Source organism: Prionailurus viverrinus, chromosome B1 (genome assembly GCF_022837055.1).
Source record: "Prionailurus viverrinus isolate Anna chromosome B1, UM_Priviv_1.0, whole genome shotgun sequence".
Lineage (NCBI taxonomy): Eukaryota > Metazoa > Chordata > Mammalia > Carnivora > Felidae > Prionailurus > Prionailurus viverrinus.
In genome coordinates this window covers 104,933,019-104,960,330 of record NC_062564.1, presented here as the reverse complement: position 1 = coordinate 104,960,330, position 27,312 = coordinate 104,933,019, and the positions used below count along the sequence as shown (strand labels likewise).

At 39.1% G+C, this 27,312-nt stretch overlaps 1 protein-coding gene and 1 long non-coding RNA gene across 7 annotated transcripts in view; one reads left to right on the top strand and one right to left on the bottom strand.

Moving 5' to 3' along the window:
- The window catches only part of PDE5A (phosphodiesterase 5A), a 142,078-nt gene that overhangs the window by 21,624 nt on the left and 93,142 nt on the right, over nt 1–27,312 (bottom strand). For all 5 annotated transcript variants that reach the window (XR_007151686.1, XM_047856812.1, XM_047856815.1 and 2 more), the window contains exons 12-15: nt 16,439–16,585; nt 11,225–11,350; nt 9,565–9,659; nt 668–755 (exon numbers count right to left, since the gene is read on the bottom strand). Coding sequence is in view for 4 of the 5 variants with exons in the window: in XM_047856812.1 (XP_047712768.1) it covers nt 668–755; nt 9,565–9,659; nt 11,225–11,350; nt 16,439–16,585 (456 nt within the window). In the remaining variant the exon portion in view is untranslated. The remainder of the gene's footprint in view (nt 1–667; nt 756–9,564; nt 9,660–11,224; nt 11,351–16,438; nt 16,586–27,312) is intronic.
- The window catches only part of LOC125164223 (uncharacterized), a 135,502-nt gene that overhangs the window by 87,315 nt on the left and 20,875 nt on the right, over nt 1–27,312 (top strand). For both annotated transcript variants that reach the window (XR_007151687.1, XR_007151688.1), the window contains exons 6-7: nt 1,735–1,831; nt 20,341–20,467. This is a non-coding gene — a long non-coding RNA (uncharacterized LOC125164223). The remainder of the gene's footprint in view (nt 1–1,734; nt 1,832–20,340; nt 20,468–27,312) is intronic.

Here is a 27,312-nt window from a genome sequence, read left to right as displayed (position 1 = left end):
TTGCAACTTTGACTTTTTTCTTACTATAAAGGTAATGCATGCATATAGCAGATACTGTGAATAATGAACGAATCAAAATGAGAATGTAAAAGTATTCATAACTGGACAAAGAAAACCTTTGTTAATCTTTTGGCATACATTATTTTAATTTTATTTTCCTTAGCATTTATTTGTCTAGCATAGCATATCATATGTTTTCTTACACTGATGAATATTCATTTAACCAAACTATTGAGTAGCTTTATTTCTTAACATAGCAGTTTGTTAATGGTCAGAAGTTTCCATGAAAAGAGGAACAGGCATGGTCTTGTGAAAGCAAACCTTTGAGCGCTGTATAAACCATTTCATTTGACCAAAAGAAAAAAAAAAGGGGGGGGGAATTAACTGAGAGCCAAAAAATACTAGTTTTGTTTGTTTCCAGTTTGCCATAACCAAATAGAGGTATGTAACCAGATATCCTTTATCAGGCAACATTTAGACAGTTTGGGCTGTCCAGAGAAGTGAGGCTGGGAAGATCCCAAATGTTTTGGCTTTGCCTTCCTTACCCAAAAAGGAATAAAGCATGCTCAAGAATTTATGATGCTGGGAATAAGTCCAAAACTTAAAAATAAAATTGAATTTATAAAGCTCTCTTTTAAAATTCCACAACCATAAAGTAGGTACTTACTGGACTATTAAGAATCATCAGGCACTGGTCAAAATGATGATGCTCCATGATCGAATGGCAGTAGAGCTGAGCAAGTGGGTGTTCACTTCTGAAAAATATTTTGTGGAAGAGAGAAAAAAGGCTTAAAAATTACTAGTTTCCCCAATACATTAATTTGTTCTTCATATTAGTCAATGAAAAAAGAGGCTACTTCACAAAATTAATCAGACTAACAATTTTCTCTCCTTTTGCTGAGGAAAAGAGTGAGATGATCTCTGGGAAAAAACAGTCAAATTATTTTCAAATACCAGGGTAACCACTGCCTGTTCAAAGTATGAACAATTTCATTGGTTTTAATATTGATAAAATAGTAGGAGTAAGCACAAAGGACTAATTTCTCTAGCCATGAGAAAAAAATTCTCTGAAATACTTGTACCAATGATATTTTTCAATTTCAAAACTGCAATTAGTTTAAAATCTGAAACAAATTGCAATGCTAGTCTATTCCTCTGCAATAAGGCTGAGGGCCAGCATATTCACATTTGCCTGTATATCCAAGGAGAATGGACTGCGATGGAACGAATGGGTAGGAGGGACAAAAGGCAAAGAAAAGGGGCAGAGTTGGTGACCACCCTCCTTTGAAGGGAAGGAGACAGCTGAGTGAGAAAAAGTTCCCCATGCATGTGGGATCCAGAGTATTTCAGCGTAGGATGTCCTGGTAGCTCTTTTAACTTGAACTTGGGGACAAACAGAGGAGACTGTCTGGCTGAGTAAAGGGAATGGAAGGGGTGTTATACTCAGTTCACTGTATGTAACAGGCAGTCACAGATCAAGGTCCAAAGCATGTCAAGTACAGTCCTCCACCTCTTATTTCTCACGACCCTTCGCATGTGAATATAAAGCACAATTTTCACCAGTTTTTCTTTAAAAGAAAAAGAAAATGTGAGAGTTCCTGAAAGTCTCTGTTCCTAAAATTTGTAGGACAGGGATTTATGAATTGTAAAGCACAATACAAGTGTGGATAACACAGCTGACTTATTTCTTTGTATTACTATATGAGTCATTAATTGAGTTTTCATTTAATTTAGAGAAGCTGCCCAAGACTGGAGGAACATAACATGGGAAGAAAATGAGTGCAGTAAGAGAAGCTTAAGGGAAAACAAAAATAAAACAAGGGAAATAAAGGTAAGAGAATGGGCAATCTCATCTATTCCAGTTGTCTAATCTTCCACTGATAACTGCTGACCCCCAAACGGCCATTCTTTGTGTTGTAAACTTTCTCAAGTTAATTCCTGCCTGTCTTCTTTGCTCCTCCATGTTTAGTGAGTTGTACAATGGACCAGATACTGTCCTTCTCATTGGACAATGGGAAAACAATGGATGGAGTAAAATGAGCAGATTTACAAAAAAATAAAAATAAAAAAATAAATAAATTTGCTGGAATCAAAACTGGAGATGCATGGAGAATACTGGAAAGTAGTTAGGAGACTACTGGGAAGCTCATAGTCCTAGTTCTAGTAATGTAGGTACGAGACAGCCTGGACCAGGGTGACAGAATCCCACATAAAGACAAGTAGAGACGGGGCGCCTGGGTGGCGCAGTCGGTTAAGCGTCTGACTTCAGCCAGGTCACGATCTCGCGGTCCGCGAGTTCGAGCCCTGCGTCAGGCTCTGGGCTGATGGCTCGGAGCCTGTAGCCTGTTTCCGATTCTGTGTCTCCCTCTCTCTCTGCCCCTCCCCCGTTCACGCTCTGTCTCTCTCTGTCCCAAAAATAAATAAAAAAACGTTGAGGAAAAAAAAAATTAAAAAAAAAAAAAAGACAAGTAGAGTTGCCTCATAGCTGTTTAGGAGGTAAGAGTTGGCAAAGAATCTTGACGTTGGGACCTAATGGGGATTTTCCTAGGGGAAAAGTGTGAATGCCACATTTCTGCCTTGTCATTTACTGACATAGGAGAAAGGGAGAGGATTAAGGATGGGAGATAAAGGAGGCGAAGTTGTGTAATTCAGTGTTGGATCTGTTGATTTTAAAGTGACTGAGGTCCACCAAGTGGATATAAAAGTTTGTATCAGGTCTGGGCTGGAGATGTAGACTTAGAACACAATAACCTGCAGATATCTGGTTATCTCCAAGCCACAGGAGCAGATAAGACGATGCAGGATAATGGAGGGCCCAGGGAACCAGAATGATGGCCTCCCTTCTGAATTCTGGCTTGCATTCTATATTCTCTATTTTCTCAATAGCATTTTCTCACCATTCAGACTAGCTATGCTAAGGTCAACTTCAACATGATAATTGCAACCTTCTTCATTCCCTTCACTTAGATAAGGAAAAGCATCTAGAGTATCTGTTATTTTCATTTACGTAAGAAATTCAAGGACAGGGCGCTTGGGTGGCTCAGCTAGTTAAGCATCCAACTTGGGCTCAGGTCATGATCTCACAGCTCATGAGTTCGAGCCCCGTGTCTGCCTCTGAGCTGACAGTTCAGAGCCTGGAGCCTACTTTGGATTCTGTGTCTCCCTCTCTCTGCCCCTCCCCTGCTTTCTCTCTCTCTCTCTGTCTCTCAAAAATAAATAAAACATTAAAAAAAAAAAAAGAAATTCAAGGACCTATGGTATTAGTTTAATATCCATTTTGTTCTGCCAGTTGTTAGCTGTTTATAAGTCTATTACCTTGTTAGACTATAAACCTCTTGAGTTTGGCCAGATTTGTTTTCCCCAGTGATAATAATTACCATTTACTGAGTGCCTCTAACATGTCAGGCACTGCACTAAGTAGTTTATATTTCATTTTTATTTAATATGGGACATCTCTGTTCACCACATCAAAATCCTTGGCCCCACCTTGGACTCCAGCCACTGATGCAGCATCCAGTTTCATGCACAATTTAATAGACTCCCTGCAGGGCCCAATTAGAAGGTACTTTGCTGTGGCCCACCATGTCTGCCCTGCAGCTCTCTGCCCTCTGCTGGTGCCAACAAGACCTCTCTTGCTGCATTCACCCTTGTTGAGCCTGGGCTATGGAGGAGTCAAGGCACATGGAGGCCATCTTTGACCAATGGGGAATGGGAACCTGTGGATCTCTGCCCCCCTCCCTACTTTGTCCCTGGCCATTTATGTACAATTCTGGGTCTCATTTCCTAAGACTTCTCTGAATCACCTGGCAGGACTGAGCACCAGGTGCCTGGATGGGTGGACTGCTGGTAACTCATCCTCTTCCTGGCTTCCCCTTCTTCCCTGTTTCCCACTCCCAGGCCTCCATTCCTGCTCCCAGGGATCACATGCACAAATAGGCTATGTGCACATCAGTGTTTGTCTCAGGCTGTGCCTCCAGAGTGACCCAGGCTGAGACCTCTCTAAGATTGGCATTTTAGCATTTATTTTTTAGACAACCAAGAGTTCAGAGAGACTGTCTAACTTGTTCAAGGTCAACATAAATGGCGGGGCTGGGATTCAAACACATCCTCTCACCGCATCACACTGGCTCCTGACCCCACAGCACTTTGCACACAGCATCCACTTACTGACCTAGTTAGAGGCTGGACCGAGATGCAATTAGGTGCATACAACACAAACATGTTTAAAATTTCAGGCGCACATTACATTTTTAGACAATGCAGACAGGACTGTTTCCCATTAGAAAAACTTCTTGGCTTATGAGAGAGATGAATGCAAATTATGTGTGTTTGCCTTTACTTACATTCTAAAAATATGGATTTATGAATCCATAAAAGGGCATACATACCCCAAGTTTCCTGTTTATAGAAATATTAGTGGACACCAATGTGTTCTCCATTCTACTGCTTTTTACTGTTTCAAACACAAGGCTATTTCTTGCTTCTTTATATGAGAGCCTGTCAGAAGGGCCCACTTAAACCACCGCTTCCACTGAATCTTATTCCCACAATGATGTCTATTCGTATGGACCTTACACCCTCCCTACATTTTCCTATCGTCCTGCAGTAGTCTGTCCATCTCTTAGAGTGGTGTTAGGAGTCAGTGCCAAGGTCAGAACAACATTCTAGGAATAAGAAGCCTTAGAAATCAATAGAAAATGTAAGTTCTCTGAGGAAAACAATTCTTGCCACCCCAGGAATCCTTTTACAGACTCTTAACAACCATCCTTGATTTTGCTTCTCATACATGTATATTGCTCTGGGTTCACATCTCTTAACTACTCTTTGTAAGCATGTAAACCCCATTTGATTCTTCACTTGACCACTTCTCTCCAAATCATCACTGTTGTATTCTATCAGTCAGGGGTTATTTTACGCTGCATTCTCTGTAATCACATTAGATGCCACAGGTATTCAAGGTGATGATTCATTTGGCCTTTTGACCCTACTTCCTTAACCTCCTTGACTCTACAGATAGTCTCTTTTCATGTCAACAATGGATATTCCCTTCTTTGTTCCACAGCTTCTAGGTGCTACCAGGCACAGCATTTTTGCTACTCCCTGATCCATATCTCACCGTGGGACAAAGCAAGATCTTGAGTCTTTAATAGGATGTCCTTAATATGTCCTTAATAGGATCCCCTTTGAAAAAGCTAAAACCTGGAGAGCATTTAATATATCTTGGGTATTGTTCCAAGTACTTCACATTTATTTATACTTTTTAATCCTTGTTAAAAAAAAACAAAACAAAGAAACAAACTACAAGATAGATACTGTCATTATTCCATTACACAGAGAAGAAAATAGAAAGAGGGGTGTTAAATGACTCATTCAAGGTCAGATGGTAAGAGGAGAAGCCAGTATTTGCTTTTGTACCCAGGCATCTGACTCAAGTTGGCCCTTAACCACCATAACTATCATAGCCACTGTGGCATGGTCAGAGGACTAGTTGAACTCATGTATATGAAGTACTAAAAAGAGTTCGCAATGCCACATGGTAAGGGCTATATAAAGTGTTAACTTCTATTATTATTATTACTAGCTAGTGACTTTAGGACTCCTCGAACTTGTACTTTTTCATATTTGGATCTCCAGTCTCTCAAGCCCTCCAAACTTATCAGGGATGATGTCATTCTTGGCTAATACAGACTCTACTCAGTTGAACTTCACAAATTGTGATTCCTGTGCTGTCTTTACTGCCCTGTTGGGTCCCTCAGTGCCTGCTGACATTCTGTTGCCACCACGTCAGCCCATGACTATAGCTGTTCCTCTAACAGAGAGCAGAGAAGAGCAAGGTACAGAATGAGTTTTCCCAGGACAAAGACACATGGTCTGAGTGTGATTACCAGGAAATTTCTTTTATTCTGATTTTATGGAACCTTAATCTTGAAAAAAAAACATTCCTTTGATCATTTTACCTTTTCTAACTACCATCCTATTTATTATTTTCTCTTCTACCTCCTGTCCTTTTTGTCCCTCCTTCCCTAAGTATACACACAAGTGTATACACACTTCCCAGTTCTACTGTCATCAATAGCTCCATGAGTGTTCCAGTTTCTTGGACCAGGAGTCATGATTTCCCCCTTCCTTCATGTTCAATATTAACAATATTGAACAACATTGAACAATATCCCTTCCCCCTGTTCAATATTAAATTGAAAAACATTTCTCCTTCCATCTCTTCCTCTCTGTAGTCAGTATGTGTTTTTCACCAAAACTCAGCTTGCTGTAACAGCTTCCTAGCTGAACTCTGGGGTCCTATTTATTACCCATTATACCTTGTATCTTCCTTTTGGTCTTTCCTTCCTACACAATGTCTTTATTACTCACTGTAATGGCTCCTTGTTTCTTCACTACACCAAATATGCTTAGTTTTATAGCTGTCTCTAAAGAGTCCTACAACTACTTGTTCACTCTCTTACTTTTCATCCCTGGTCAGTGAGCCTTCTGACTCTGCACAGGCCAGCCATCAGCACTGTTCCATGAGAATGCCCGCCTACCTCATCTTGTTTCTGGTATACTTCATCCTCTCTCCTCTCCAAATCCTACCACTCTTTGGGATACGCTTTGTCTCAGTTCTTCCATTAACAGTGCAGATGGGATTGCATTGGTCTTAACCAATCTCCTTCTCTGATGAACATTTACAGTCCACATTACTAAACAATTCAGGACTTACTAAGTACCTTGTTGTATTGATCACCACTGTTTCATGAGGCTATGAAAATTCCTTAATAGCAGGGACCACATTTTATACTTTATAGCTCTCTTTCTGCCTAGCAAAATGCCAGGCCCTAGTAATTGCCCATTAGCCAGCTGTCCAAAATGTAGGACACTTTCACTGTATTTTATAAAACACCAAACTTGAATGAATCTAACCAAATAAATGTACTCATAGAGTCTTCTTATACTGACTGCAGGCTGAATTGCAAGAGGTTTCTCTACTTAAGCCGAGTGCCACATTGTGCTTTCTTTAGTAGATGTCTGTCCTTCAGTCATTTTGTCCTATTCTTGCCTGTTTTTAAAGTAATCATCTAAAATCTATCTGAAACCACTCCCTCTTTTACCCACCCACAAGGGAGAAGAAAGCACAGCTGTGAACTCTTTCCCCAAATATTTCACTGGCATAGTAGCCGTACTCCTCATCATGGCAGTCTTCCTAATCAAGGAAGGAATCAAAAAATAACCAATAATGAATCAAAACATAGTCTGCTTTACATCTTACTCTAAATTAATTTTCTGAAAAGACATTCAAGAAGAATGAATGACAGGAGAAGTTTAGCATCTAACTTTGCTACCACATGAGGGCTTTTTTTCTCTTTTTGATGTATTAGTTTTGTTTCTGTGCCTTCTTTTATTGTGGTGGTTTTCTTTATGTAGTGTTTGAATACTGATGAAATTGGACACTGTACACCTTTTTGCAAGTTAGTTCTCTATACGGGAATGTTTATGGCACTCTGAATCTCCCGAGTCCCCTGGTGAAGAAATTCCTCCTTGAGATATAACTCATTTACCACTAAGGAAAGAAAAAAACAGAAACATCCCTGGAAAATTCTTGGTTTCGTCTACTCAAACCACAGAGATGTAGGAAGAAATAAAAACCTCTGAAACTCCTTTAACTTTTTTTCTTAAAGTTATTATTACTTGGTGGAAGTCTGCTTTGTGGTGTGTGTAAAGGCAAGATTCTGCAGTCTATGAATTTTTCCCAGGACTTTTTTTTTTTTTTTTGAAGAGAAGATGACGTTTCTCCAGATGTTTTTCCGGGTAATTGTTTTTAAATAAACAAAGTAAAATATAGCTGAGTGTTTTTTCACTCTAAAGCAATGCAACATAGCATCTTAGAGCGACCATAATAATATGTTCAGCTTTGAGGTATGGAGGGAACATAGCACTGCTGGCTTGGATCTTTAGGCTGCTACGTCTGTGTTTATACACCTTTTCATGTCATTGTTCCCTTTCATAATTACTCCCATGTCAACGTCAGGCTCAGGAACACAATCATATGACAAAGCACAGAGGACAAAGGACATGTCATCCAATCTGTTCTCCAAAACGTTAGATCTTAAGAGGAAAGAGCCAGTCTCTGACACTCAGGCAAGAGCTTGATATCTTTTCCCATCAAAGGTCAGCAGAGGACACAGTTGCTGCATCACTACAATTCTTTCTACATGAAGTTTTCCATTTATTTAGATAAAGGGAATGTGATTAGAGAGCTCTCTGAAATTCCCTCAAGATATCAGACATCTGGAATTTCCTTAAGAGATCTATCCATCAGTTGAATCACTTGCATACTTAGAAAAATGCTAAGTAGTAAGAGATCCTGCCATTAAGATGTAGGCTTTTCAACTAAGTTGCTACAAGAAAATAAACATGTCACAGGGGCTCAAAACTCTGATGAAAAGTGATGTCACCTTTATCATCTCATTTGTCATTGCAAATGTCACTTTAAGCATGGCCCATAAGGGAGCCTGAAACACTTGTGTCAAGGGTTAGTATCTACTTTCAAAACCAGCCAGAAAGCAGGCTTCTGATGGTGATAGGACTATCACTAGCATCTGCTGCTAAGACTTAACACTTAAATATACACCACACAGGGGCCTCTGGGTGGCTCAGTCGCTTAAGCATCTGACTTCGGCTCAGGTCATGATCTTGTGGTTCATGAGTTTGAGCCTCGCATCGGGCTCTGTGCTGACAGCTCAGAGCTTGCAGCCTGCTTTGGATTCTGTGTCTCCCTCTCTCTCTGCCCTCCCTTGCTCGCACTCTGTCTCTCTCTCTCTCTCTCTCTCTCTCTCTCTCAAAAATACATAAACATTAAAAGAAATAAAAAAAATGCACTGCACATTCCGCCTCATATTGATATGTGTTATCTCTTAAAACTTACATCAACCCTACGAGGTAGGTTCGCTATCATCTCCACTTTACAAATCAGGAAATCAAACAGAGAAATAAGAGAGAATAGAGAATAATAGAGAAAACAAGAGAAAAGTAGAGAAATAAGTTCCCTTGCCCAAGGTCACACGGGAACTGCATGGCAAAGGCAGGATTCGAATCCAGCCTGAATGCAGAGCCCCAAATTGCCAACATTGTGCTGCACTGTCTCCACTAACACCAAATCCTCCTTCTACTAGTGCTTACTAAGTACTTAGGACTGAGCTAAGCACTTTTCAGATATTATCTTTTCTAGTCCAGGATAAAATTCCACCTCTTTTGAACCAGACTTAGTTTTCTAATGAAGCTCCTAAGCTGGGTATGCATACACTAAAGCAAAACTCTTGGTAATTATCTAATGAAATAAGATTCTCAACAAACATACTTTCTGAGCTTTAGGCCAGAAATGTTACCAACACAACATTGGATTCACACTATTTTTTTTCCATTTCACTCGAATACAACCAGAGTATGTTGTAGGACCCCGATCAATTGAAATGTGGTACCATCAAATTTTGCTGTTGCTCTTACTTTAAAAAAAGACATCCCTACAATTTAAAAGAAACATTTTCTTCTTTTACTGGGGAAGACGCGCCTTACCGCTGTATGTAAGAGTTATTCACACCACGGTGGTCCAAGTCGTGGCTGAGAGCAGCAATCAGCAGGGCGAGTGTCTCTAGGTCGGTCAGCTTGTTCTACATGACCAAAGACGTCAGAGGAAAGAAAGAGAAAGGCGATTTGGTGAAGTTCATTAGAATACCTCTTCTCACCAATCATGTATTTGTGTTTCCGACTAGCTTTTCATATATGCTTATTTATGTTTGCAAAGGACTCATGCTGGAATCCTAGTCTGCAGGCAGCAAGTGGTACTTTGTCTTTCAAATGGGATTACTACAAATGTCATTCTCACCAGAAGAAGCTGAAATGCCTCCAACAATCAATAATCTGTCCACCTCTAGTAAATACCATTAACTCTTAATTATCTACATGTATGTGGAATAATCAAAATAAACTTTAAATAATTGTTGTCTCTCTGCCTTCTGGTTCCCTGAAGATTCTGCTGCTCTCACTCTCTGCCAGCAGTTGTCGTATCCCTAAGGAACACAGACAATGTGAACAGTAAGCAAAACAATAGAAAGTAAGAGGATTGGGAATGAAAATCTGGCTTTAAAAAGTTGCACAATATATTCTAAAGCCAAACATAGGTTATTTTTGTAATATCTGCCATTTGTATTATTTACACTACTGTTCTCCTTCATCAGTAAGAAAATAAGTTGAAATTATCAGCTCCACTCTGCTGGAAACTCTCAACTCGCCATGTTATATGTTGATGACAGAGAAAAAGATCCTGATTTTGTTATTCTTCATAAAAAGCAAGGATAGTTTTCAGTGGTATAATCCTGATGACCTTTCCATAGCTCAAAAGAAGTTTACCCTATTTCTTACAAACGTTGCTATGGCAGGAAAATACTACTATGGTATTGCATATGGCTTCTTGGACAACAATTCCTTCTCTTAGCTCTAGCCAGTGTGCACCCTAGGGAAGTAGAGACAGAGGATACCATTTTTAGAATTTACTTTAAAAAAAAAGAGCATGGAAGCTCTGAATTAAAAGCAGTGATATGATGGATGCCTGGAATCACTTACCTAGAATAACTAGTCAATTCCCACTGACGTTAGAATCTAAGGACAGAGATATGGATAAAATTTGGCCTGGAAAGCAATGAATTACTTGAATGTTCCCTGTATTGATCTTCCTTGTAACATCCTATGGTCAATGTATATGATATGAAAACGGTTTCCATGACATAGTACTTAGAAGATTTAACTGAGGGCTCCAGAGAATATGCGATAGAGAACCCTGGACCTATCTATGAAGTCACGTGGGTGGATTTTGAGGAATTCTACTATGGAACAGGTTGAATGTGGACACGAGAAATCTGATTATTTTTCTTATATGGTAGAAATTTCCTCTGGAGAAGGTATTTCTTTGCCCAAAGACTATTAAATTTAACGTGAAGTAATTTTAAAGATTTAAAAAAATATGCCATGTAGGTTACATATGAAAGAAAATCAATAACTAAATATTTTGCCATGCTAGTCTTCTTCAATTAATAAGATGTAATTTATTTTGTATCTGGCAATAAATATTCCAATCATCATTAGTGCACATTAAAAAAAAAACTTGAAAGAATATGTTGTAAACTTTACCACTAAAGCAAGAAAAGGTCTTAAATATAAAAATGGCTCTCAAAAGTACCTGAATCTTGCCTGCTTTTAGAGCAGCAAACATGCACTGAGCTGTATTAAAGGCGTGTCTCCAATTATGATAGGCAACATTCTTCCGGTAATTCTTCTTAACACTTAAAATCCACCTGCAAAGAACCTTTAGGGAATAAAGCATACGCAGTAACAATACTTGTTAACATCTATCACACATTTACTATGTTCCAAAGCATTTACATCTAACCCTCATAACTCCGAGGGAGGCACTACTACTTTGATCATTTTACAGGTGAGGAATCCGACTTTCAGAAAGGTAACTTGCCCAAGGTCACATTGCTCGCAAAGGGTGGGGCTAAAATTCAATTTTGAGCAATCTGACTTCAGAGCCCACCATGTTAACCACCATGCTAACTAAATGAGATGTAAAATGCAAGACAGCTCTAAGGTATTTTTGGCATGGGTAGGGAGGGCACTGACTAGCTTTTTAAAAGATATTGTGTTCAGGTGCCATCAATTAGGAGAGTCCAAATGGTCCGTTATGTATGAATTCACTTCTAGAGAGCCATGGAAACAGCTACTCTCAAGTTCTTTTCATGCTCCCAGTTTTTAATTCTGCAACAATTTTTAATTCTGCTCTGCAATTTCAATTCAGAGCAAGGCTGTCAGGGGTGGATTGGGGGCTAACATATACAGCACACGTCCAAGGACAAAATGGAGCTCCAAGTCCTGATGCAATCAGCAAGTCTTTTGTCCCTTTTAAACTAAGCTTAAATATTCAGGCAGAGTTACTGCTTGGTTACCAAGAAGTAATGTTTAAATATATACGTAAAATAAAGCCCTGGGGTCCACATGAAAAAGACATATTTTAAAAGATGGAAAAAAAGGGACAGACCTCGGAAATCTCAAAAGCTGGGTTTAATTCAACTTCTAAGTAGTGTATTCAGTAAGATCCCCAGGGACTCACGGGCCCTGAGCATGGTTATTTTTTGTTTGTGTTAGCATCAGAGTCTGCCTCTCTTCCATTCTGAATGATTTACTATACTTTGGGGGATCTGTAAAAATAAATATGTACTTCTTCCTACGTATATCCCTGGAGATACTTCAAACACAAAAAGCATTGCCCTGGATATGGAAAAAGTACCAGGGAAAAGAATGTTGCTTTAACAATATTCAACACAGAATGACTGGCTGCAGAAGCAGGCCAAAAACAAGGTTTCTTCATTGTTGGTAGAAATTGCTTACATGGGATTTGGTAGAAAATCTGTGCTCTCATAACCTTCCTTTTCTTTTTTGGTCTTTTTGTTCCTGTTCTATAACACAGTTCACAGGGAATTCTGATAACAAGCAACCCTAATGTCCCATAGCTCTTGAACCTCCAAGTCACCATACTTAGCAGAGGATTTCTGTGTGACTACGACTGACATGTGTTAATACCAAGTATATTGCAGTTTCTTTCATCGTGACCATTTCTGAACAAAATCAGCTAGAAAGATGATAGCTTCATCTTATTAGCAGAACTTTAAGTAAGAGCTCTAAACTTTCTTTCATATGCTTAGAAACTGTAAAGTGTTACAGAAAATTACTGGTGATTAATTAAATACTCAAGGAAAATATGCAGGAAAACACAGAAATTTAACCTATGAACATATCTCTTTACTAATCATACATCTGTAGATGCAACTAAATATGCACACATATCATATAATGTTAAATGATGACCAAAATGACCTTATGAAATACAATTCCTGATGGACTTTTCAGTTATGCTTCTAACAAGAGGGGCCTAAGAGAACTGGGTCATCCAATGGAGATAATAGTTAGAAACTAGATTTAAATACAGTTTTAGATTCTGTTATCAGGAGATCTTTTAAAAACATTTTTTTATTTGAGTATAGTTAACATAGAATGTTACATTAGTTTCAGGTACACAACATAGTACTTCTCTATATGTCATGCTGTATTCACCACAAGTGTAGCGACCATCTGTCACCACACAATGCTATTACAACATTACTGACTGTATTCCCTATGATTTGCCATTCATTCCTGTGACTTATTCATTCCACACATAAGTGGAGGCCTGTAGCTCCTACTCTTCCTCACCCATTTTGCCCATCCCCCCAACCCCTTTCCCTTTGGCAACCAGCAGTTTGCTCTCTATATTTATATGCTATCAGGATGTTCTTAACAGCATTTAGGAAAATTATGGTCAGATCGGCTCAGTGCTTGATGGACATGCTTGGCATGTTCAAATATGAAATACAGTCTTTTGTACAGGACTACTGAATAATTATGTGCAATTTGGACGACTCTAGGGAGCATGCTCAATACCCTGAATCAGTCTCCAACAATTACAGAGGCTTCCTAAGTCCTGGGTGGCAGACTCAAAATGCTCTGGGAGAAAGAGAAGAAACAGAAAATAGCTCAGTTCCTGCCTTCAAGAAGCTCAATCAGTAGTGAAAATAATAAAAGTGCACATGTAAAGGAAATAAATCCAATCGAGAAAACAAATTTTCAACAGTACTCCAAGTGGAGTGAAGTTAAACCTAAGGTTGAGTCAGGCTCTGAGGAAGAGAAAAGCATGTTGTGGCAGGAAGTGGGGCAGACTTTCAAGTGGGACAGTCCATTCAGGAGGAATGACATGTAACAGACAGAATGTGAAAATAAGCACAGCACATGCAGATTTGTTCAAGTTGAGTCAAGAGTCCATTTCATAGATGAGCAAGAGCAATGGTTGTGATGTTAATAGGAGAGTGACTCAAGATCTGGAAGCCAAGAAGAGACATGAAGACTTGACATATCTTTCAGTAGGAAATATTCTTTGTCATGATGCTAACATCCTCACCAGCAATAACGTTTTAATTTTATCATCCTAAAACTATACTGACAAGAATATCTGAAATAAACATGACAGAAGAGTCACTAAGGCAGGAAGGTCAATCAGAATGACTGCTATTCAAATTGATGTTTGCCAGAATCAGAATAGTAGTTCATCAAACAGAAAAGGAGAGTAAATGAATGAGACACAGAGGAAAAGTATCTGCCTAATAGTCAAAAATTGAAGGAAAGGTAAGAATAAAGATTGCTAAAGAAATTCTGAGTGACTGTCTTCATATGCGACACTCAAATGCTATCTGAAAACGTATGGGTTTTTAAGAAATAAGTCAACTTATAAGAATTTCACAAACAGGTAAAAGGATCACATTCCTTTGTTCTCGCCAGGCCCTTTAAACAGCATCATTGCTAGTTTAAAGTAAGGAAATCTGAGAATGGAAAGGGATTTGAAATGTTATCTTGCTTTTTAAGGTCCTGTAACTAGCAAGAAGCAGAACCAAGATTCACATTTAGAACTGGCCTTAAATGAGGTCTTTATTCCATTAATAGAAAAGGCTATTAAAAATGAGCCCTATAAAGGGCGCCTGGGAGGCTCAGTGGGTTGAGGGTCTGACTTGGGCTCAAGTCATGATCTCATGGTTGGTGGGTTCAAGCTCCGCGTCAGGCTCTGTGCTGATGGCTTGGAGCCTGCTTTGGATTCTGTGTCTCCCTCTCTCTCTGCCCCTCCCCTGCTCGCTCTCTCTCTCTCTCTCTCTCTCTCAAAAATAAACATTAATTTTTTTTAAATGAGCCCTATAACCTAGAGTAGAGAAATTGGATGGGGTGATACAACCATTGTCAAATTTGGCTGAAGGAAGGAAGAAGTGACATGTACTCTATAACTGTCTTAGGTACTGTGTTAAGCAGCAAAACACCATCTACACACATACACATGCATACAAACAGACAATCACATCGATGCATGTGTCATTCTCACAAGACCCTCATAAGGAAGTCATACCATTATCCCCAACTAACAGACTGTGAAACTGAGAACTTGAGAGATTAAGTGCTTAAGGAAATAAGAGCTACTCACTAGTAGGGCTATAACTCAAAATTCATGACCTTTTTACTCTTATCATGCTATCTGAATTTCTTCATTTGAAAACACAGACAATAACAACCAGAGAACCTTTCTTGAGGGCTTCTTGAAATAATCAAATGACATGATATCCCTTAATCAACATGTTTTAGTAAGAGTGAAGTATTAATTAGACTTCACAGATAGTAGTTCTTTGTTTTCATCCAAGAGTAATAGAAAGTTTGGCTAAATTTAAGAAAGAATACCCCAAGAATACCATAAATGACACTATATTACCGTTAGCTCTATTAGTCCTGAGTTTTCATTCCTAACTGTGTGAGGCTTTTGAGAGCAGGACAGCTCTTCGCTCAAATGAATACTTAGCATAGTGCTGGGTACACTGTTTATGTTAACAAATTTTCATTTTATGAATTAATGGATTGCTAAATAGTAGAGGCCTTCAAGGTATTTAAATTTCCAGACAGGAAATCTGTATAAGAAGACTAGAAATTCAACTGACCAGGGAAAGAACAAAGAAACCAAAAAAAAACAACTTTAAAGGTAAATTACTACATTTTGTTTTCAAACAATCCTTTCTATTCTCCCTTATTCTTTGATGCTAATACACATAGCCATTATGAAGATTTTCCCTGCACTCTGCAGCTGGTATTAGAAGATTCTGCCTGAAGTCTTGCTGTTTTCTGAGAGGGGAATAAGTAATCAACAGGGGTTAAAATCGGTTTTCATCCACACCCCGCAGAGGTAACCCCTCTTGTTCGAACCACAGGCTTGGCTTCACATCAAGCGCCTGTACTCCCTTATTTCCAAAGGAGTTCACTCTGTTTTGGTCCTTCCCTGGCCTGTGTGATCATAACCTCTGCAATGAGATCAAGTTACTTCCGTTTAAAATTCTTCAGTGACTCACCACTGTTTTTCAGAATAAAATCCAAATTCCTCTGAACAGCTTACAAGGTTACATATGATTTGCATCGTAACCTTCCTCTCCACTTGCTTCCCTTGCCACTCTCACTCCCCCTCCACTAAGGCTCCCAGCCCATCCCCACTCTGTCCCCCTGGCTTTGTACATCCTGCTCCCACTATTGGGGATAATGTCCCCTATTCTGCCACCTGGTGTTTGATGCATAGTAAAAATCCAATACGTGTCTTGTTAGGGTTGATCATTTTTCTTTGAAAATCTCAGGGATGCATTAGGTGACAGTATATTAATTGCTGAGACTTAAAAATCCCTATTCATACTAATTCTCTCTTAACACACACAGACACACACACACACACACACACACACACACACACACACTTTTCACTTTTCCAAAGGACATGACTTATTCCTACCTCATGTTTCATCTGGAAGTTCTGCACAAGGTTGAGGTCAGTGAACATCCGAATTGTACACAGTGCCGTTTCTAGGTCAGACAGCTCAAAGTCACTGAAACTGAAGTCAGTAATTTTAAGTGTCTGAGCAGATGGTACAACAGCAGCCTTAGGTGAAGAGAGAAGAACAAAATGAAATAAAGCTGTTAATTTTATAAAGCAGCAGTGATTCACAAAGTTTTCTCACTTTACTACAGGGAAATAGTGCATTTGTGTTTATTTTTTCTTTCTAATGTGTACTCTAGAAATCTTTTGGTATAGGAGCTACTTCTGTTTTTTGGTTTTGTTTTTCAAATGAATCACTGGGGGAGGGGTGGGTAACTAATATGGTTCCAGGAAGATTAGGTAGAGGAGAGACGGTGACTACCCTGAGGTTGTACCTATAATAATAAGCAAAACTAAGGACTCCAGTGATCTGGCCCGTTTATACCCACTTAGTCTTAGTCATTCAGCCGATACTTACTGAGTAATTATTCTGGACCTGTCCCAGTACTATGGGCTGGGAATCAAGTGGTGAGCAGGATAACGATAATGTTCTAAGTATTGAATTCTCAAGACAATCTTATTAAGTTGACACTCTAGCTCTATTTTTCAGGTACAGAAGCTTTAAGCAGAAAGAGGCTAACTGCCTTACCCATAATAGCCAGCTAGTTAAGGAATGGAGCCCAGCTTCGAATCCAGGCGAACTATCCTATTTTCAGATTTGACACCATCTCTACTAGAGACGAAGTCACCCAAGCCTGGTCATGAGTCACCTAGAGTGCCTACTAAAAAATACCTCAGTGATTCTGACTCAGGAGATCTGGGATGGGTCTTGAGAAGCCAGTTTTGTTTTTTGGAGGAGGATCTGTTTTTTAATTAGTATCATTGGTTTTGATTCGATTATCATTTAATTGTAGTAAACACCCCTGAATTTTTCACATATACCTTGCTCTTTTTCACCTGCTTTTTGTACCTCCTGCTTCTCCGATAAAGTACCTACTTTCTTTAACTGATGGACTCCTTTAAGACACAGCTCCCATCCAAAAAAGGACTGGATGCCCTTCAGAGCGGACCCCACCTGGGGAATACCTGTTTAATTACAGGAAGTTCACGATAATGTAATTTCCCGTTTATCTGTCTCCTAAGTACAGTGGGATCTATAGGCAGGACTGTATCTTTGTACCCATCTCTGTATCCACTGTGACTACTGATGGATACAGCTTTGGTATTTGTTGACATGAACATTTATTAAATGAGTGAGAGGGAAAAATTTTATTCCCTTCACTTTCTATGAGTCATAAGTTCCAGTTTTAAGGTCCCAAAACCTCCAAAGAGGGGGAAGCCCATTAACTTGAGTTGGAAAACTAGCCGACCTGGCAAATACATTCCAATCTGTTATACTATTTAAAAATTTGGGAGATTTTAACAACGACAGCAAAAAAGGATTTCTGGCTTCAGAAAAATCAGGCCATTCTGAGCCCCAATTCTCATGAAGCAACACTGGCCAAGGCCAGGGCACCTGGCTCCCTCAGACTGAGCAGAACTTTCAGGCTCGTCTCTTAGATTTCCTATCAGGCCCCTGTGGGCATCAGAACATGCAGGAACCCCATTCCTTCACCCCCTTGGCCATCCCCTCCCAGCACTTCAACTGCTTTAGCCAGATTGACTGCAATCTACCTGATGAAAAGAGGCTTTAACTTGGTGCCAGGCAGAGAGAAGACAAATTAGGAAATCTGAACCCGATTTCTTCCCCTTAATGTCTTTTCCTCATCTCCCTCCAAACCCCTTACTTTTCCTATGAGTATCTAGGATATCACTACTCCACTTTACCTCCATCTTTTGGGAAGTAAAAAGATCAAAATAATAAAATCTCATGAAGCAATCCACAGCTTTCCCCAACCAATCTTGGGGTGCTAGCCCATTCTCCTGCTCGCTTGACATTTATATTGTACTCATGTATACCAGGCATGTTTAAACTTTAAGTTAATGCCCCCCTCTTCATATTCCAAACTAAGAATTTTTTCCCAAGCCCAAAATTCACGAGAAAATATGCCTTCTGTTAAGTCAATTCCACAGGCTACTGCGTGGGCTGAAACAGGGGAAGAGAGGAGGATTTAAATGTTTAGATAAAGGGCTTCATTGTTTACACGGGCCTCCAACATCAGAGATTGGAGCAGTCAACTAGAGCGCAGCTCAGAAGTGTGGAGGTGGGAATAAGCCCACCTTTTAACTCCAGGCAGATTGCTGCTGTTTCCCTTAAACAGACTGCACTCAACAAGAGAACAGGTGTTTTTTCCTTAGGGCACCATTATTCTTATGGAAGAAGTTTTCTTTCTCTCCTTCCACAAAGGATATTCTAAAAGCTATGGGACAAAGGCAGCCAACACAGCTTGTGCCTCTCCCCTTGACACTCTAATTCCCAAACCCTCTAGTGAGAGAAAAGAATCTTTTGCTTGTTCTATCACACCACACCACCGACTCAACCTTTCAGAGATGATCCAGTGGGGAGGTATAAACATTTTCCTTCAGAACCTGGTGGTCAGTGATACATGGGTTCAGAATTCTCAGAACTGATTGCTAACAAGCCATAAGAAAGTTGGATGTCATTTATAGCCCTTGTAAACTGCTTCTTTGACCATCATAAGACAATTCAACTTTCCGTTTTTCTCGAAAGGTCTTGGGATAAAGGTGACTTTAGATAAAACATATTACCTGTAAATATTACTTCCCATTTTATAAAACAAAATATTCTACAGTTTACTAATAGCAGAGAATAGGGTTTGTGGTATTTCTGGGATAGGCTATGTTATATATAACTCTGGATTTTCACAATCACTTCTTTTAGTGACACCTTATTTTGTTAAGTGACTTTAGGGGATAATATAACTTATTGCATCGTGGTATTGAAGACTAGCAGAAATAACATTTTTAAAAAGATTTTATAAAGCACATTTTATAAATGGGTATGTGTCTTCTGGTTGCATAATCCAATTCAACTATCATACCATCTAATCCCAACAAATACCGGTTATTCCTCTACATGGAAGCATAATGCCTGTGACTCCCCAGGCAACAGTGTTTAGATATTTTATTGTTTAATTCAAATATCGTTGAGCTCTTCTAGAGTTGGGAGTTTAATCTGTGTCAAAAATAACCAAATATGGAATGCAAAAAATACACGAAGCCCAGTGGGTTAAAGATTCAATCTGGTAAAAAGGTCAATAGTATAATATCATTTTTCTTCTATAATTGGATCTGCCACTCAACCTAATGAAGAAACTAGGCTAGCTTTCATGACACTTTAGAGGGGATTCTTCATTTAAGTCACGTTTTTATGACTTCCTGTTTTTTATGACCCTCTTTTCTAAAGCTGTGGCTGTTTTTCACCATTTTTGCAAAAATTTTAAAAAACACAACCAACTTTGGCAGTGAAATTCACTAAGGGTGGAACGAAACACATCCTTGGGAGTAGGGCTGGATTGGGTTAAAGGAAGTAGTAGTATTCAGAATTTTTAAAATACTTTCATTTCTCTGCCATCGTTACTCAAAAGCAGTTGTTCTGAACACCATCTTGACGGATATGGAGCTAAATGTTAAACTGACCACCAGCTAACAAAATCCTAGATTAGCTACCACATTTGCATTTCAGCATTAGATAATGACCATGAAAAGAGGGGCTTTAAAGTGAAGCACATGGTAAAACGGTATGTTTGCTATTATGGGGTTCTAGTCCCGATGTTCCACAGACTTTATCACCCTCAACAAGATGTTCAACCACTCTGTCAAATTCTCACCTGTAAAATGAAGGGGCAGGGGTGGACTAGAGTGTCTCTAAGGTTTAATATTCTGAATTTATGGTATATTTATCTCTCTGGCAACAGGACTCCAGGACCTCTTATTGTCTTCTCTTTTGGAACCAGAAGCCACCCTGTATGGGGCACCTGAATCTTGCCACTGACCTTCCTGTACCAGGCTCAATCTCTCTCTCCGACCCTCTCATCATTTAAGGTAAATGGATGGATGCACCGTAGCTGTTGTGGCTATGTTGTGTTTTTCATGCTCGATTCCACATTTGTGTCACTGTCAGGCTTCTTGACACATGAGAGAAAGGGATCTTCCACAACTCCTGGCTAAACAGAGGACCACTCTCTGCATGAGTGTAGAGGAGGATTAGACTGGGTATGTGGCAGCCTCTTTACTTAGTGTAGTAATGCTCTAAATGAAAATTTGAGTTTCCTGAAATCACCATGGTTTTTTTTTTTTTTTTTTTTGTGGGGGGAGGGGGTCTATACTTTTGCCATTTGTTTTTAAGGTTGGTTAATACTCTTTCTCACTTCCAGGCCTCTTTAACTGTTTTTCCTCCTCTTAGAATGCATCTCCCCAAGTTTTCATATAGCTAGTTCTTTTCTTATCCTTCCCAGCTGCACCAGGGAGACATTCACTGGTACATCCCTTTGGGAGATACTATAGCCAGACTCCATCAGCATCTATTTCAACCTTCTATTGGTGAGCCTTCATTTTTTTGAAGAGTTTAGAAAACTCAAAAATATACTTCTCTGCTCCCTTTGTGGCCAGGGTTCTAGCTTAGTTTTGGTTTCTTCAGTGAACTACAGGCATACTTTGTTTTACTGCATTTTGCAGACATTGTGTTTGTCTGTTTTTTTAAACAGTTGAAGATTAATGCCAACCCTGCATCGAGAAATCTGTCAGCACCATTTTTTCCTACAGCATCTGCTCTCTTCATGTCTCTGTGTCACATTTTGGTAATTTTCACAATATTTCAAACTTTCCCATTATTATTCTATGTGTTATAATGATCTGTGTGGTAAGTGATCTTTGATATTACTACTGTAATTGCTTTGGGGTACCACAAACTGTGCTCACATAAGATGGTAAACTTAGTCGGTAAATGTGGTATGTGTTCTGACTGCTTCACCAGCCCGCTGTTCCACCATCTCTCTCTCTCTCCCTCTCCTCAGGCCTCCCTATTCCCCGAGACACAACAATATTGAAATGAGGTCAATTAATAACCCTGCAGTGCCCTCTAAGTGTTCAAGTGAAAGGATGAGCTGCACATCTCTCACTTGAATCAAAAGATAGAAATGATTAAACTTAGTGAGCAAGGTATGTCAAAAGCCACGGTAGGCCAAAAGCTAGGCCTCCTGCTCTAGTTAGCCAAGTTGAGAATGAAAAGGAAAAGTTCTTGAAGGAAAGTAAAAGTGCTAGTCCTGCGAAGGCACAAATGATAAGAAAGTGAAATAGCCTTCTTGTTGATATGGAGAAAGCGTTAGCGGTCTGGATGGAAGATCAAACCAGCCACAACATTACCTTAAATCAAAGCCTAATCCCAGAGCAAGACCTTAACTCTCTTCAGATCTGTGAAGGCTGAGAGAGGTGAAGAAGCTGCAGAAGAAAAGTCTGAAGCTGGCAGAGGTTGGCTCATGAGGTTTAAAGAAAGAAAATTCTTCATAACATCAAGTGCAAGGTGAAGCAGCAAGTGCTGATGTGGAAGCTGCAGGAAGTTCTCCAGAAGATCTAGTGAAGATAATTAATGAAGGTGGCTACACTAAACAACAGGTTTCCAATAGAGAGGAAGCACCTTCTATTGGAAGAAGATGCCATGTAGGACTTTCACAGCTAGAGACAAGTTATTTGCAAATATCTTCTTCCACTCAGTAGGCTGCCTTTTTGTTTTGGTTTTGTTATGTAAAACCGTTCTTGTTTGATATAGTCCCACTTGTTTATTTTTGCTTTTGTTGCCCTTGCCTGAGGAGACAGATGATGTCAGAGTTTATTGCCTATGTTTTCTTCTAAGAGTCTTATGGTTTCCACTATGACCTTTAAGTCTTTAATCCATTTTGAGTTTATTTTTGTATATAGTATAAGTGGCCCAGTTTCATTCTTTTGCACATAGCTGTCCAGTTTTCTCAACACCATTTACTGAAGAGACTGTCTTTTAACCGTTGTATATTCTTACCTTCTTTGTTGAAGACTATTTAACCATAGGTCAATACATTGATTGACCTCCTGACCTCAAACCTCCTGACCACAGATTTCTGCACTCTTTAGTCAGTTGCATTGGTCTGTGTCTGTTTCTTGCCAGTAGTAAACTGTTTTGATTACTCAGCTTTGTAGTATAGTCTGAAAACAGCAAGCGTGATTCCTCCAGCTTTGCTCTTCCTTCCAAAGGTTGCTTTGGTTATTGGGGGGCTTTTGTGGTACCATGCAAATGTTAGAATTAGTTGTTTGAGTTCTGTAAAAAATGCCATTGGGGGTGACTGGGTGCCTCAGTCGGTTAAGCATCCGACTCTCTCACTCATCTCTAGGAATTTTTTTCTTTCCTCTGATTTGTTCACTGACCCATTGGTTGTTTAGTAGCATATTGTGTAGTCTCCATGTGTCTGTATTTTTTCCACTTTTCTTCTTGTAATTCATTTCTAGTTCATACAGTTGTGGTTGGAAAAGACACTTGATAACCCTCTTGTTGGAGTGATCCCTTTATCATTATGTCATGCCTTTCTTTTTCTTGTTACAATCTTTGTTTTAAAGTCTATTTTGCTTTTTTTTTTTGCTTCTATCTGCATGAAATATCTTTTTCCATTCCTTCATTTTCAGTCTATGTGTGCTTTTATTTTTTTAGAGAGAAAGAGCAGGGGAGGGGGCAGAGGGACAGAGAGAGAATCTTAAGCAGGCTCCATGCTCAGCAGAGAGCCTGATGCAGGGCTCAATCTCACCACCCTGGGATCATGACCTGAGCTGAAATCAAGACTTGAATGCTTAACTGATTGAGCCACCCAGGCACCCCTGTGTATGTTTTTACATTTCAAGTGAGTCTCTGTAGGTAATGTATAAGTTGGTCTTTTTTTTTTTTAATCTATTCAGTCACCCTATTTCTTTTGATGGGAGCATTAGGTCTATTTACATTTAATTACTGACAGATATGTAGATATGTACTTCTTGCCATTTTGTTGATTGTTTTCTGGTTGTTTTTGTAGTTCTCTGTTCCTTTTTCTCTTGCTTTCTTCCCGTATGATTTTGTGACTGTCTTTAGGGTCATGTTTTTATTCCTTACTCTCAATTTTTTGTATATCTATTGTAGGCATTTCATTTGTGGTTACCATAAAGTTCATATATAACTTCCTAGGTATATACCAGTCTGTATTAAGTTGATGGTCACTAAAGTTCAAGCACATTCTAAAGCACTAGATTTTCACTCTCCCCAATACATTTTTTGACATCATATTTTACACATATTTTGTGTATTCTTTGAATAATTATTGTAGATATAGAAAATTTTTATTACTTTTGTCTTTTAAACTCCATAATAGTTATATAAGTGGTTGACCTAGTACCTTTACTATATCTTTACCTATACCAGTGAGATTTTTTTAAATAATTTTCTTATTGCTAATTATGGCTTTTCCTTTTCCATTTAATGAAGTATCTTTTAAAGTTTCTTGTAAGGTCAGTTTAGTGGTGATAAACTCCTTTAGCTTTTGCTTATTGAGGAATCTCCTTATCTCGCCTTCAATGCTGAATGATAACCTTGCCAGGTAGAATATTATTGTTGTTGTTGTTTTCCTTTCAGCAGTTTGAATATATCATACCACTCCCTCTGGCCTATAAAGTTTCTGCTGAAATATCAGCTGATAATTTTATAGGGGCTCCCTTGTATGTAACTAGTTGTTTTTCTCTTGCTGCTTTTAAGATTATCTCTTTATCTTTAACTTGAGACATCTTGATTATAATGTGTCTTGGTATGGGTGTCTTTGGGTTCATCTTTTTGGGGCTCTCTGTGCTTCCTGGAGTTGAGTGTTTTCTTCCTTCACCAGGTTAGGGAAGTTTTGTGGCATTATTTCTTCAAGCAGGTTTTCTGTCCCTCTCTCTCTCTCTCTCTTCGCCTTCTGGAACCCCTATAATGTGAGTGTTAGTATGCTTAATGTTGTCCCTTAAACTATTGTCACTTTTAAAAATTTTCTTTTCTTTTTGTTCTCATTGGGTGATTCTCCCCAATCTTAGCGAATCTGTACTTCTGCATCTTCTGCATCTGCTGTTGATTCTAGCTTTTCATTTCAGTTATTGTATTCTTCAGCTGATTGGCTCTCTTTTGTATTTTCTGTCTCTCTGTTGAAGTTCTCATTGTATTCAACCATTCTTCTCCCAAGATCAATAAGCATCATTATGACCATTTCTTTGAACTTTTTATCTGGTGGATTGTTTATTTCATTTATTTGTTCTCTGCAGTTTTGTCTTGTTCTTTCATTTGGAACATGTTTTTCTGTCTCTTCATTTTGCCCCCTGACTCTCTGTGTTTGCTTCTATATATTGAGTAGATCAGTTATGTCTCCTTGTCTCAAAGGAGTAGCTCTATATAGAAACTATCCTGTGGGGCCCTGTAGTGGAAACTCTCCTGGTTACCCATCCCACCCAACACCACCCTCTGGGTGTGGCAGGGTGGAGGGCCAATCACTGGTTGTGGTGGGGTGAGGTTACCTGGGGCAGTGCCACTGTCACCAAGGCCACCCATCAGGTGTGGTGAGGCAGACAGCCACTTGAGAGGAGCACTGGCCAGAGCTGGTGGGTTGGGTGAGGCAATTTGCAGGGAAATGCCAGGGTAGGGCAAGCAGTGCTAGCACTGTAGATGGATAGTGTCAGAAACAGCACCTGCTAGGTAGGGCAGCTACTGGGGACAAGTAGGTAAAAGGGGAGTGAAAAAAAAATGGCATTCACAGTACTTCTATCCCTGGATAAAGTTCCAACAGATCCCAAATTAGTTCTGTGCCTTAAATTTAGTCAATTAAATTAGTCAATAAATCTCATTCACATGTAACACAGGTACTTTTCAAACTCTTGCCTCTGCTCTGGGACTCAGAGCAAGTGAGACTGTGCACATGCCCTTTATGAGTGGAGTCTTGATTTCCTGCTGTCTTCTGGCTCTCCTGGACTTAAGCCCCACTGGTTTTCAAAGCCAGATGTTATGGGAGCTCATCTTCCCAGTGCAGGTTTCCTGGGTCAGAGAACCCAATGTGAGTACTGGATCCCTGTTCCTCAGAGAGGGCCTTTGCAGTCATGATATCCTCCCATTTGCTGCCATGCTGGGGAGGTGTGAGTCCTGAGTTTAGTAGACTGTCTCTGCCTCTTCGCCACTCCTGGTCATCTTGATGCGACTATTTCTTTATATCCTTAGTTGTGTAAAATCTTAGGTCTGCTAGTCTTCAAGTTGTTCTTGGAGATAGTTGTTTTTAAACAAAAACAATTTTTTGTTTTGAGAGACAGAATGTGAGCGGGAGAAGGGCAGAGAGAGGGAGTCACAGATTCCAAAGTGGGCTTCTGGCTCTGAGCTGTCAGCACAGAGCCTGACGTGGGGATTGAGCTCACAAACCATGAGATCATGACCTGAGCCGAAGTCAGACGCTTAATCGACTGAGCTACCCAGGCACCCTGATAAGTTGTTTTATATGTAGTTGTAGTTTTGGTGTGTCCATGGGAGGCAGTGAGCTCTGGATCTTGATTGCAAATCTAAACATTCTATTTCTTGAAGCATTAATGTAGCCAAAACCTAGATTCAATCTTACCTTGCAGGTTGCTGAATTACAGTGTAGTATGAAATCACAGACTTGCCACATCTCTTATGTGAATTACTACATATACCTCAGACCATTCTAGATATTCTAGAATGTCTCTATATTATATAATTTCACAATGCCTTACACTTTAAAGTTATAGCCTTTTTTCTGATTATAATCATATAATATTGTATAATTATGTTATACATACAGTCCTTCACTATTCAAGTTCGAAGAGGGTAGAGACTTATTTATTGTTATGTGGAGCCCACATAGAGTAGGAGGTAAGTATAAATGTGTGAATGAAAATCTTTTTGATATCATCAAGCACCTAGCCAGTTCTCCATAATATTTAATTTAATTTAATTTAATTTAATTTAATTTGGCAAAGAGTTATAATACAAATGTTAACATCAATAATGAACCATGCTGTGTCAGAAACAACAGATATATTATAGAATATGCTTTCTTACCCTATAGTTCAATTATGAATTTTATTTGCTTTAAAAAATTTTAAATATAGTTGAATTCTTTTCATCTGCACAATAAATATTTCATTACTATAGTTTTTTAACAATCAGCTTCAGCTTGTCTTAAGTCTCATTAAAGTTTGATTCATTCACTTCAAAGAACACTGGAAACTCATGATGGGAAAGCGATGACCAATATCCTAGCAACTCTGGCAAGAAGTTACTCAAAATGGTCAATTCTAGATTACTGCCCTTGAGTAGAAAACTGTTTAAACTTTAAACAAAGGTTTACACTTGTTCTTACAACACATAGTACATTTTTCTTCCAGATAGTCCACCTACCTCTTCCACTTAGACTAATTTAAAAAATGAGTGTATACTTCATTGAAGTGCACATTATTAGAAGGGCTCAGGCAAAAAGACTTGGAACATGACAAGGTACATCAAAATCTTGATGCTGCTACTACTAGACTGAGAACTGATTTTCCTCCCACTGTTACCACTACTAACAACTAATACTTCCTGGGCACATAGGTACCAGGAACTCCACTCACAACTCTGCAGGGTAAATTCTTCTATTATCCTCTTTTTATACATAAAGAATCTGAGACACGGAGAAGTCACAGATTTGCCTGAGATCATGGAGCTGGAAGTTGAACCTGGTTTCTCTCTAGCCCTATGCTTCTTTATGTATTTCATCAATATTAAGTTATTTCTAGTTTCATAATCATTTTAAGAATAAAGAAAGCAAAATCTTATTGGATACTGAAGGAGTTTGGGTTATGTTATTTCAGGCTAGATTATAGGCTCTCTAAAA